Source organism: Petaurus breviceps, unplaced genomic scaffold (genome assembly GCF_028583685.1).
Source record: "Petaurus breviceps papuanus isolate PSGF00001 unplaced genomic scaffold, PetGlider_PUasm1.0 189, whole genome shotgun sequence".
NCBI classification, from domain to species: Eukaryota; Metazoa; Chordata; class Mammalia; order Diprotodontia; family Petauridae; genus Petaurus; species Petaurus breviceps.
This window is the reverse complement of record NW_027185809.1, coordinates 3,036,759-3,050,616: the sequence shown is the minus strand read 5'-3', so window position 1 is coordinate 3,050,616 and position 13,858 is coordinate 3,036,759. Positions and strand designations below refer to the sequence as shown.

The 13,858-nt window shown below is 36.6% G+C and overlaps 1 protein-coding gene across 3 annotated transcripts in view; it reads right to left on the bottom strand.

The window, feature by feature from the left end:
- The window catches only part of ACSL6 (acyl-CoA synthetase long chain family member 6), a 116,093-nt gene that overhangs the window by 66,707 nt on the left and 35,528 nt on the right, over positions 1-13,858 (bottom strand). For all 3 annotated transcript variants that reach the window (XM_069091816.1, XM_069091814.1, XM_069091815.1), the window contains one exon: positions 1,167-1,281. In XM_069091816.1, the coding sequence (XP_068947917.1) occupies positions 1,167-1,281 (115 nt within the window). The remainder of the gene's footprint in view (positions 1-1,166; positions 1,282-13,858) is intronic.

The following is a 13,858-nucleotide window of genomic DNA, read 5'->3' as shown; positions in this document are numbered from 1 at the left end:
GGACACGGGAAGGTGGATTTCTACAGGAAGATGTTGGGAAGATGCTGAGTTGAGGTGCTTAAGATGGCTGAAACAAGCACTAAGGACTAGAAAAGTACATTGGATGATATAATGTTCCCTGCCAGACAGCTATGTGAGAAGAGACTTCTGAATCTTAAAGAGACAATGGATTGTTCATTATTATTTTCTTTTGGGTCTCTGTATCTGTTTATAAAGGGTACTGCCCCCTTGTAATTTGTCAATGTGTTGATTGACTTCTCCCTCTTCCCTTACCATATTTACTTAAGAGGTAGATAGATGGAGGGGAAAATTCATATGGAAAAAATGAGAAAGTATTGATTGGATTTGAGAAAGATGTGGAAACAAAAAAATTTTGATAAAAAAGCAACAGGAGAGATTGTAAGAGAGGAACCGAACTTCTGTTTCCACAACTGAAATTTGAAATTGAAAGGAGGGCATATAAGCCTGACATTTGTCTAAAGCATATGTGCTAGTCCATAGGAACTACCCATTCATTCAGGGGGGAATGAACATAAAAATTAATAAAACATTTCCTGACTTCACAATGAATGCTATCCTTTTTAGGGTCAGCATGTTTCTCACAGTTTGGGGGTAGGAGGCTCTTAGAATAGGTATATCACATGGATCTTCCTGAGGGTCACAGTCAGGGAAGCAGCAGGCAGCAGCAGTTCATCCGGGCTTACTTCCTGATCTTGCCTGGGAAGTCCTGTGATTCCCACAAGTATGTTTCTCATAATACTTTTTGGCTTAGTGATCACAAACATGTCTCTTTGCCTCATATCTAAGCCCCCAGTTTTCTTTTCTCTAAAGATGAAATAATAATACCTCTGCCATAGGATTGTTGAGATGAAGGCTTTTTGTAAGCCCTAAAGACCTATGTGGACTGCTGTTGCTGCTCCCTTGGTGTCACAGAATCACTCTTTGTACAAACAGCATTTGCCAGCCATTCCCCACTTCCAGATCTGGTTAACCCCTCCTTCAGTCCCTGTGAATTTACCAGGAATGGTAAATAGTGGCAACATATTTCACATACTGGTCACCAAACCTTCAGCTGGAGTGAAAAGAAAGTAGTGTATCTCTGATGGAATGTCAATGTAGCCTAAGGATACATAAGACTCCTTGGCCCAGAATTGTCCAAGACTCACCAGAGATGCTCAGTCCCCTCCTGAAGACTTCATACATGGTCCGAGCGTCATCGTAGTAATAGTTTAGCAGCTTGGGGCTGCCTCCAATCACGGACCGCCGAGCTCCATCAAACCCCTGTGGAACCAAAAAAGACATGAACTAGAAGGGAAGTTTAAGAAACATGATTTTTCCAGGGGGTAAGAAAGCAGTTTATCAGCTCCATTACCTAGAGATACCAATACACAGTATCTTTCCAAATACATGCCACAGACTAATTTTACCTGGTAACAAGAATACTCATTGCATAAATCCCATAACTCATGGACTAGAAAGGCTAGACATAATTATTATTGCTTTAACAACAGGACTCTTCTTTTATACTTATAGCACCATTTTCAAACCACAAGTAATGTGTGCCCAGGCATGTATTAAGAGGGAAAGATTTTTTTCCTATTCTACTGCTTCTTTGACAGTATAAGTTCTCCATATTTTGGGTACTCACTACCATCATTGAAGAAGTTTTTGGCACTGACTAAAGTTAAAGGCCATCGAGGAGGATCCTAGTTGTCATATCAGGAATAACAAAGTTTACAACCTCACCTTGTCCTTCAGTTTAGTCTTTAAAAGGAGGTAGAGATCTGGGAAAGTGGATCATACAGAGAGACTCAGGCACAGACACAAATACATACACACATATATACCAAAGCTGGGCTGCACCTGAACCTGTTTATACATCTGTGTATCTGTGCAACCTTTACAGGGAATATGTGTATGCAGGGTCCTGAAGAAGATCGAGATGTAGAAAGAGAAATGGAACCTTCATTGAGTAAAGGGATTTAGAGCCTCAAAGAGCATTTAGGAGAGGAGATCTCACTCACATCACTCAGTTTCCAATTAAGTGCTAGGGCACTAGGATTCTCAGGTTTCTTGGCTCTGAGTCAATCAGGGGGAGGGGTGTTTGTTATATATTCCAGGATGTTAGTGTTTTGCTTTGGGGGTTCACTCATGAGAAGAATCTTTTCATTTCCTGGTCAAGACTCTTGAGTTCAGGACCCCTGACTATTCAGATATTGTCTCTGCTCCCTCAATCCAGTGATGTATGTAAAGTGTATAGCAATATTGCTTTACTCAGGCATTTGGAACTCTGTCTGTTGGTCTTTCTGCTAATTTCTCTGCTTGTATTTTCTCTGACTTTCAGGGTACTGATCTTTCCCTTGAACTAGTGAATGTAATTAAAAATAGAATTGTTAGCCCCTTTTTGAGCAGTCTTCCCTACCTAGAAAAGCAGATCAAAGAACCTGTGCTAGCAGGCCATCCTGGGTATGGTAGGGTGCTTGCTGTTACACAAAGCAACCCATAAACTGATACTCACTGACCCTAAGCTCACTCAGTACCCCTCTCCCACCTCCCATGCTATCAACATTGAGGGTACCCTAGCAGATCCAAGTACCTGAGGGCTTGCAAGAAAAGTTAACTCCATGCCTTATTTCCCCATCCCTCTTTCCAATGCCATAGAGAACCCAGCTCAAGACTGCAGAAGTTTGTTTTGCAACAGTCAGAGCTACAGTAGCACTTCAGAAGCAAAAGTGTGCTGAGGTAGCATGCCAGCTGTCTAGCATGGTGGCAGACAATGCTGTAGCACTAGTGCTGCAAAGTTCTGAACTGCTGGTGTCAAACCAGAGAACTGAAAAAAGAGTGAGTGGGGCAGGATACCCAATCAGGACATTGTGTGTGTGTGTGTGTGTGTGTGTGTGTGTGTGTGTGTGTGTGTGTGTGTGTGTGTGTAGCTGTGCAGCACTCCAGGAAACCTGAAGGAAAGAACTCAATATTTAGCTGGGGTCAGTTTTGTCACCCAAAAGTTATTTGGGGCAGAGACTTGGCTAATGATCAGTGAATTGCCCAGCATGGAAGGAGACTGAAATGATTTGAAATTGAGCCCCAAAGGAAATCACAATTAGAATGATAAAGCCAGAAAGTATGCAATTGGGGAAAATCAGGAGGAAAAAAAGACTGAAATTACCAAAGATCTCAGGAAGAAGAAAATTCAAAAATTCAAAGTAAGTGGCTAAATCAAGGGTAAAATAACATTAACAACAGAAAAAAATATGGCCACCAAATCTAGTAAATTAGTTCAGGCATTGGTGAATAAATACTCCAGCACAAAGGAAAATTATCCAATACTTAATGAGACAGAGGATACTGTGAAATGTGAGAATATAGAACTACTACATGTTGTTTTTGAATGGTTAAAAAGAGAAATGAGAATTAAGAGAACAGAATATATGGCCTATGCAGCAAAAATAATGGGCAGAATAGAAAAACTAGAATCTGCAATGGTAAATCTTACCAAAGAAACAAAAGAGGAAATAATATATTGATACAAAAGTGAAAAACAGACTAGAAGAGTAACAAAAAATATGTCCACTAAGCAAGCAAAATATACTGGTCTCAAAGACAGGATGCATATAAAGACAAGGTTATGACCGGACAAAAAAACCTTAATGCTGTAATGAATGAAACAATAGAAGAGAATTGGCCCAGAACTTCTGAATATAGAAAGTGAAATACTAATTGAAAGAACTGATCATTCCTGAAAGGGAGATAAAACAATGCAGGAAAACTCTGAGATATATAGGGGCTTAATTTACCTATTCATCTCAGAAACAACAAGTCCTCCAAGCAATCAGGAAAAAGACCTTCAGATACAAAGGAAAGAAAAATTTAATAGCAAGACTATTCTTCACCCACTAGAAAACATAGGAAAGAATGGAATCATGTTTTGAAGAGTAACAGAGCCCACTATGCAACTGAAGGTGACTTACCCTGAAAATCTGAGCTTAACCACAAATGAAAAAAGATGGATGTTGAACAATGAAGAGATATTTGAAAGATTTTTATACATCTTAGAAAACTGGAATTAATGAGATTATTTGATTGCTGAACACCCCAAACTATGGAAATACAGGACAAATGAAAAAAAATGTAGCAACCTAGGACAGCAACAGCAACAGAGTAATAGCAGAGAGATCAGTAAGAAACTTCTTTCTAAACATACACAAAGAGATAGGAGTAAAGGTGAAAGTTCAGTGGAAGTAATAATGAAGAGGCAGGTTGGAGTATTATGGACAGAATCTGGCAATACTTTGCCTAAAGGTGAATCAAATGGTACTATATTCCAACATGAAAGGGTAAATAAAAGGAGAAGGGGAGCAATGTAATAGGAACAAATGTGTGATGTGCCAAATTGAGGGCTAGCAATGAGGTAAAGGTGGTTTCTATGAACTCAAAGAACCTACAGGTGCGGGGAAGAAGGGTTGATGGAATGAAAAGAGAGGAAAAATAGGAGACCTTGCTTTGGTGGTGGGAGGGGATTCCACTGATAAATGCTTTTATGGATAAAGAGAGATGGTCTGTGAAGGGAAATGGGGACCATGTGCTTGGTGTGCTTTGGAAGATTTGGTGCTTGAAAAGTCTATTTATCCTACCTCAGGAAGGGGAAACTTGGAACCTCTGGGGGCAACTGGCACCTGGAAGAAAGAGAGAGCATGAATCCATGTAGGAGATTTTGAGGCAAATGTAGAAACAAAAGTCAGTAGGGGTAAAGTATAGATCAGTGATGGGATGTATAATCAGGTATGTTGTGGGGCAAGACTCTAATATGAGGTAGTATACTCAACAACTGGCATTGTTATGGGACTGAGGCTCAATGGAAAAAAAGATATCCACAGGGCAAGTTTGACAAGGCAGTGGTATGGTGCGTGAATGAAAGATAAAATGATTAACTAGAATGGGACCAGTTCTCAGATAAGACATATGGATTGCTTGAAACGTACAACTGAGAGAAAACTCCTTGCATCACTCTTTGGATCTGACTGGATTTCTTGTCAGTATAACCTAGGTTCTTAGTTAAGGATTTCTAACTAGCAGGTACAAATGGTCCAGCTTCTCAGTCATGCAAGGGTAGGTTTGAACAAAGCAATAAAAGTTTCTTTCAATTCCCACAATTGGATAAAGTTTTCTCACAAGGCAGAAATTGGACTAGATCCATAATTATTAGAAAGGGAACTGAGCAAGCTCCAGAATTGAGTCACAAGATGGAATCAGTGTGATTAACTCGATTCCCGCTACCACTTGCTGTTCTAATTCCCTCAGTAGCAAAAAAAATGGGTAGAGAGAAGACCCTAGAATGGATACCTTGGAAGCTCTGGTTACATGAGGAATACAGAGAATAAAGAAACCAGGTAATTTTAAGAGTAGAGTAGAATGAGAGTAGGAATAATGAAGAGAGTGAGAGAAATTCTTTTTGGAAAAGAGTACAAAAATGGAATTTAAAAAACTAAGAAACAGGAGTAGTTGAAGGTAAAGAGAAAAAGGGGGAAATCTACTCAACTGAGAGGAAAGCAAGGGAAAAAGAATTATATAACAGATAAAAGCAGGATAAAAAGTTAGTTAAACCTCAAAGACAAAAGGATAACAAATGAGAGGAGGGGATTGAGATGATAGAACAATAATCTGTGGCAATATGTGAATATGTGTAGCTTGAAAAAGATTAAGGTAAAATAACTGAAAGACTATAGAATTGTATTTCTAGCAGAAGGAAAAAAATCATAGCTTAAAAACTCAATATTATAAGTAGATGGAGGAAAATATAAACCTAGCTCTCATAACTTTAAATGTGAAGGGATCAAGCAATCCAATAAAATGAAAAAGTGACAAATTGGATAGGAAAATAAAACACTACAATCTGTTGCTTACAAAAAAACAAAGACCTACATAAAATAAAACCATGAGGATAGAAAAAAATTACTGTGCATCAAGTGAATCCAAAAAAGCAGGAGTTGCAATCATGTTATGTGAAAAAAGCAAAAACAAACATTCAAAAAATAAAAAGGGATAATTAAGGAAATTACATTTTGCTGAAAGGAACCATAGATGACAAACCCAAATAAGTAATAAACATATATTCCAAGCGCCTTAGTATCCAAATTCATAAAAGAAATATTGTATGAGCTATAGGATGACATAGACAGTAACAAATTTGTGACAAAAGACTTTAATATCCCTTCTCAGTTCTGAATAAGTCTAACAGAAAGATTAAAAAGAGGGAAAGTATGGAACTAAAAAATTTCTGGGGCAACTAGAGTTAAAAGATTTATAGAATCTTCTAAACAAAATTTCAAAAGATTATATATATATATATATATATATATATATATAGAGAGAGAGAGAGAGAGAGAGATAGACAGACAGATAGATATGTACACACACACAAACACATGTATATATGCATGTATATTTTTTGGCATCATATAGAACATTTACAAAAACAGATCAGGTAGAGATATTGCAAACAACTGCAAAAAGGCAGAAATAGTTAATAGATTCTTTTTAGACCATAACACAATAAAAATAATAATTGGTTGAGATAACAAACAAAAGATACAAATCCCAATGGAGACTAAACAATGAAATCTTAAGTAAAGAGCAAGTTAGAGAGCAAATCATACAAACAATTAATAATTAAGTAAAAGGAAATGATAATGACGAAACAATATACCAAAATTCCTGGGATGTGGCTAAAGTAGTCCTCAGGGAAAAAAGTCACATCCTTACAAACATACATTAACAAATAGAAAAAGAAAGGATTAATGAACTGAATATGTATTTAAAAAATTGGAAAGCCAATAACTAAAGAAAAACCTAAACTAAACAGAAATGGGAAGATATTTAAACCCAAGAGGAAATAGATGAATTGGGGAGAAAATCATAAAAATTATATATAAAACTAAAAACTTGTTCTTTCAAAAGACTAATAAAATTGATAAACCTTTAGTTAATATGATGAAAAGGAAGAGGGCAGAAAATAAAATCAATAAAATAACAAGTGAGCAAAGCAAAATGACAACAAAACTAGAAGAAATTAAAATGATTAGACTATATGATGCACAGTTACATGTTAGTGAAAATGCGAACACAAAAATAGAGGAATGTCTTCAAAAATATAAAAATTCCAAACTATCAAAAGAGAAGAAATAGATCTTAACTCAAATTTTAGAAAAGGAAATAGGTCTAGTTATAAGGAACTATCAAAGGCAGGGAGAACTACTGGTCCTGATGGATTCACAGGAGAATTTTATCAAACTTCTGAAGAGCAACTAATATCCATACTTCACTAATTACTTTGAAAACTAGAAAAAGAATACATCCTACTAGAATCCTATTGTAATATATATGTAGTCCTAATACCCAAACCCCGTAAAGATAGAACAGAGAAAGAAAATAATAGACCAAACAGATGAATAAATATTGACTCAAAAATATTAAACAAAATTCTGTCAGATTACAGCAACTTATCTAAAAAATCATTCATTATAGCCAAATGGAATTTGTACCAGGATGTTGAAGGATGGTTTAACATTAGAAAACAATAAGCAAAATTAATGATATTTTTAAAAATCACCCCAAACCACATGATTATTTCAATAGATGAAGAAAAACCCTTTGACAAAAATACAACATTCATTTGTGCTGATTTTTTTTCTTTCTAAAAAATACTCATTGTTATATAAGATGGTTCTTTGGGAGGAGTGATACTTGAGGGAGATTCTTGGGATAACTGTGATAATGAAAGAAACAAAAGGTAAAGGTAAAAGGCAGGAGTAGAATATATTATGCTTCAGCTAAAGTAAAAATACCAGGGGTAGCAATCCTTATCTCAGATAAAGCAAAAGCAGAAATAGATCTAATTAAAAGAGATAAGGAAGGAAACTATATACTGGTAAAAGGCACCATCAAGAATGAAGCAATATCATTACTTAACATATATGCACCAAGCGGTATAGTGTCCAAATTCCTAGAGGAGGATTTAATGGAATTAGAGGAATAAAGAGAAGGCAAATCTATATTAATAGGGAACCTTAATCTCCCCCCCCTCTGAACTTGATAAATCTAGCCTCAAAATAAACAAGAAAGAAGTTAAGGAGGCAAATTTAGAATTTTAGAGAGGGTAGGTATGATAGATCTCTGGAGAAAACTGAATGGGGATAAAAAGGAATATACCTACTTCTCAGCAGTACATGGCACATACACAAAAAAATCAATCATGTACTAGGACATAAAAACCTCACAATTCAGTGCAGAAAGGCAGAAATATTAAATGCATCATTCTCAGATCATGACTCAATAAAAATTATATGTAATAAAGGGCCATGGAAAGATAGACTAAAATCTAATTGGAAACTAAATAATTTAGTCCTAAAGAATGAGTGGGTCAAATGAGAAATTTAGAGAAACAATCAGAATGAAAATAATGAGAAAACCAAAACTTGTGGGGTGCAGCAAAAGAAGTTCTTATGGGAAGTTTTATATCTCTGAATGCATACATGAATAAAATAGAGAAAATGGAGGCCAATTAATTGGGCATGCAACTGAAAAAGCTAGAAAAAGAACAAACTGAAAATCCCCAATTAAATACTAAATTAGAGATAAAGAAAACCAAAGGAAAGATTAATAAAATTGAAATTAAGAAAACTATTGAATTAATAAATAAAAATAAGAGCTGTTTTTATGAAAAAAAAAAACAATAAAATTGATAGACCTTTAGTCAATATGATAAAAAAGAAGAAAACCAAATTATGAATGTCAAAAATGAAAAGGGTGAATCTACCCACAATGAAGAGGAAATTAAAACAATAATTAGGAATTATTTTGCCCAATTGTATACACATAAATTTGACAATCTTAGTGAAATGGGTGAATACTCACAAAAATATGTTGTCTAGATTAATTGAAGAGGAAAGAAAAAGAAAATATCTCAGAAAAATCTCAGAAAAAGAAATTGAACAAGCCATTGATGAACTCCCCAGGAAAAAAATCTCCAGGGCCAGATCAATTTACTAGCGAATTTTATCAAACATTTAAAGAACAACTGATTCCAACACTTTACAAACTATTTGGGAAAATTGGAGAAGTCCTACCAAATTCCTTTTACGATCCAAATATGATACTGATACCAAAATCAGGAAGACATAAAATGGAGAAAGAAAATTATACACCAATTTCCCTCATGGATGTAGATGTTGGGGCCTGTAGCCCCTCTTTGGGTCTCAGGCAGCCTCTCTGAGTTCAGGTCTGATGTAACAAGATACAGAGCAATCAGCAATATGTGCTGATTTATCTGTGATCAGGGCACTCTAACCTCTAGGAAGTGCCAAGGTGCCCAGATTGTGTGCTGTCACGCAATTTACCCTGTTACCTTGAGATTAATCTCAGGAACTAAGGGTAAGTGCGCAGGAGTACGCAAGCTGTTCTGGACACAGCCTTCCTGTTCTCCGATTGCCCCCGCCCCCCTTCCCTCAGGAGCTGTCCACAAGCTCTGCAAGTGTACTTTGGGGATTTAAGGGCTGAAGCATGAAGGGGCTGGAGAGAATGGTCATTTTCACTGACTCGACTTCTCCTTTATGTGAACACTCAGGATGTGCCTGGGTGTGCACCAAGGACCGGGAAGAGGAAGTAAGACTCAGCTAGAATCCTAAGGGTGGTTACATATAGATGCAAAAATTTTGAATAAAATATTAGCAAAAAGACTACAGCAACTTATGATGAGAACAATACACTTTGATCAGGTAGGATTTATTCCAGCAATGGAAGGATGGTTCAATATTAGGAAAACTATCAGTATAATTGATCATATCAACAACAAAAGTAGCAGAAACCACATGATTATCTCAAAAGATGCAGAAAAAGGCTTTTCACAAAATACAACACCTATTCTTATTAAAAACACTAGAAAGTATAGGAATAAATTGAGTCTTCCTTAAAATAATAAGTAGCATCCATTTAAAACCATCATCAAGTATTATATGTAATGGGGATAAGCTAGAAGCATTTACAATAGGATTGGGGGTGAAACAAGGGTGTCCATTATCACCCCTCTTATTCAATTTGGTGCTAGAAATGTGAGCAGTAGCAATAAGAGAAGAAAAAGAAATTGAAGGAATCAAATAAAGCAAAGAAGAGACTAAGCTATCACTCTTTGCAGATGATATAGTTAGAGAATCCTAAAGAATCAAGTAAAAAACTACTTGAGACAATAAATTTGACAAAGTTGTAGGATATAAAATAAACCCACATAAATCCTTGGCATTCCTATATATTTCTTTTTTTTTTTTTTTAAAGCAATCGGGGTTAAGTAACTTGCTCAAGGTGACACAGCCAGTTATTTCTGGGTGTGGTGCTGAGTATCTGAGCCCAGATTTGATCCCCAGGTCATCCCGACACTGGAGCTGGTGCTCTTACTCGCTGAGCCACCTGGCCACCCCTAAGCAATTGGGGTTAAGTAACTTGCTCAAGTTTACACAGCCAGGTGTTTCTGGGTGGGTGCTAAGTGTCTGAGCCCGGGATTCAATCCCCAGGTCACCCTGATACTGGAGCCGGTGCTCTTACTTGCTGTGCTACCTGGCCGCCCCATTCCTATATATTTCTAATGAAATCCAACAGCAAGAGACAGAAAGAGAAATTCCATCGAAAGGTACTATAGACACTATAAAATATTTGGGACTCTACCTACCAAAAAAAACCCAGGACCTATATGAACATGATTACAAAACACTTTTCACGCAAATAAAGTCAGATCCAACTAATTGGAAAAACATTAGCTGCTCATGGCTAGGTCAAGCTAGTATAATAAAAATGACCATTTTACCTAATTAAATTACATATTTAGTGCCATACCAATCAATCTACTAAAAATTATTATACAGAGCTAGAAAAAAATAGTAACAAAATTCATTTGGATGAACAAAAGGTCCAGAATATGAAGGGAATTAATGAAAAGAAATGCTAGGGAAGGTGGCCTAGCCATACCAGATTTTAATCTGTATTATAAAGCAGCAGTCCTCAAAACTACTTGGTTCTGGCTGAGGAATAGAGTAGTGGATCAGTGGAATAGATTAGGTAAACGAGACACAGCAGTCAATGACTATAGTAATCTACTATTTGATAAACTCAAAGACCCCAGTTTTTGGAATAAGAACTCACTATTTGAGAAAAAATGCTGGGAAAACTGGAATATAGTATAGCAGAAACTGGGCATAGACCAATATCTTACACTGTATACCAAAATCAAATCAAACTGGGTGCACAATCTAGGTATAATGGCTGATATTGTAAGCAATCTGGGAGAGCAAGGAATAGTTTACCTGTCAGATTTATGGAGAAGGGAAGATTGTATTACCAAACAAGAGTTATCATTATGAAGTGCAAAATGGATAATTTTGAGTACATTAAGTTAAAAAGTTTCTGTACAAATAAAGCCAATGTAACCAAGATTAAGAGGGAAGTGGAAAACTGGGAAAGAATTTTTATAACCAATGTCTCTGATAAAGGCCTCCTTAATATATATATATATATGTGTGTGTGTGTGTGTGTGTGTGTGTGTATAAATACAGAGAATTGAGTCAAATCTATAAGAAAATCATTCCCCAATTAATAAATGGTCAAAGCATATGAAAAGGCAGTTTTCAGAGGATGAAATCAAATATATCTATAAGCATATGAAAAAGGCTCTAAATCACTATTGATTAGAGAAATGCAAATCAAAACAACTCTGAGGTACCACATCTCACCAGTCAGATTGGCTAAGATGATAAAACAGGAAAATGATAAATGCTGGAGAAGATGTGGACAAATTAGAACACTAATACCTGATCCAACCATATTGGAGAGCATTCTGGAACTATGCCTAAAGGGCTATAAATGAATGCATACCCTTTGACGCAGCAATACCACTTCTAGGGTTGTATCCCAAAGAGATCATAGAAGTGAGAAAAGGACCTGTATGTACAAAAATATTTATAGTGGCTCTTTTTGTGGTGGCAAAGAATTGGAAATTAAGGGGATGCCCATCAATTGGGGAATGGCTGAACAGGATGTGGTATATGCATGTAATGGAATACTATTGTGCTATAAGTAATGAGGAGCAGATGGACTTCATAATAACCTGGAGAGACATATAAACTGATGTTGAGTGAGAAGAGCAGAACCAGGAGAAATTTATACACAATTACAGACACGACGTTATGTGTGATGACTCACTCTGATAGACTGGGCTCCTCTCAGCAATGCAAGGTTATAAGACAACTCCAAAAGGCTCATGATGGACAGAGATATCCACACCCAGAGAAAGAACTACAGAGTCTGAATGCAGACTGAAGCAAGCTACCTGCTCTCTCTCTTTTTCTTGTTTTGTTTCCTCTTTCTCATTCATTGTTCACCCCATTGGTTATAAACCTTCTTTACAGCCGGACTAACAGTTAATGTGAAGGTATTTGCAGATCCTATATTTGATTGCATGCTTCCATGGTCAGGGGAGGAGGTAGGAGAGGGCAGGGGAGAAAATTTGAAACTCAAGGGATTGTGGAACTGCATGTTGTAAACTAAAACTAAATAAATAAAATTAAAAAAAAGAAACAAAAGATATCAATAAAAACATTTTTAAAAAGATGCAACTTGGACTTATCCTTTTGCTGGTATTCAGTGAATCATTAGGGGTTGTAAAGTAAGGTGGCGTTCACAACAGGGAAAAGTTGCTTGACACTTTCTGGAAAAGGGAGGAAAGTTCTTCTGATTGTGAGGTCATGGATCTGAGTGTGTTCTACATATTTTTATTAGATTAAATAAAATCCATCCTATTCTAACGTCTTTCTAGTTTGAGTGTTTGCTGAGAAAGTGAGAGCCTTTTTAGGAAGAGAACTGAACCAAATTCTGATGTTCTTACTAAAAACTTGTCTCCATACTTGTATCCAGGACTTAAAGGCAGTCCCTACTTAACAAATGACTTAGTCATATGAATAAGAGACAGTGCACATGGCCTGGCTACTTCTCATAATTGGAAACTTGAGAAAGAACTTGTAAATTTTATAGGTACGTGACTCAAGGAAGGGAAAATATCACGCAAAGTAGGTAAAACTTAGAGGATCTAATTACAAGGAGAAACTCTCAGTCCAGGTCTGGTTTCCTTATGGTCCTGCCTCAAAATATATTTTCCACTGTGGCCTTTTTTCATTTCACTGTCACAGTGTCTAAAATTCTGCCTATTAGAGTTTCATTTGGGTTAACATTTTTTTTAAAGAACTCACAGAATACATAGTAGATACTCAATAGACTTTCTGAATGGAGCTCAGTCGCCACAAACCCCACTGAAAATAAAGGTAAGCCAAAGTGGAGAGCTGATATAATTTTCACACTAAACTAGACTAAGGCAGGAACCCTTCCCTCTCTAAGCCTTGCATCTCTCCAGAACAATGCTCTGGCCCTTGTGAGTGTTTAGCAAACGTCTGCTGAATTAAATTGAATAAAGCAAACAGCTAAAAAGAGGAGCCTGACAATCTAAGTCCCATGCCTTTCTCATTAATTTTTAGCATGGGGTTTATAAGATCTGGTGAAGCACATAAGCAGGTACCAGAAGGGCCCAAACTCTGGGGAGACCGACTGTTACCAATGACCTCTAAATTGTCAATGCTAACAACTTCTTCCCAATCATCCTCATCCTTCTGACCACTCTGCATCATTTGACCTTGCTGATTCTCCTGGATAGCCTCTCCTCTATTTGAGATGCCATGAAACTATGTTCTCTTGGCTCATCATCATGCATATCCTGCTTACTGTTAATGCACCTCAAAGCTTTGCTCTTCTTTCCTCTCTCTCTCTCTCT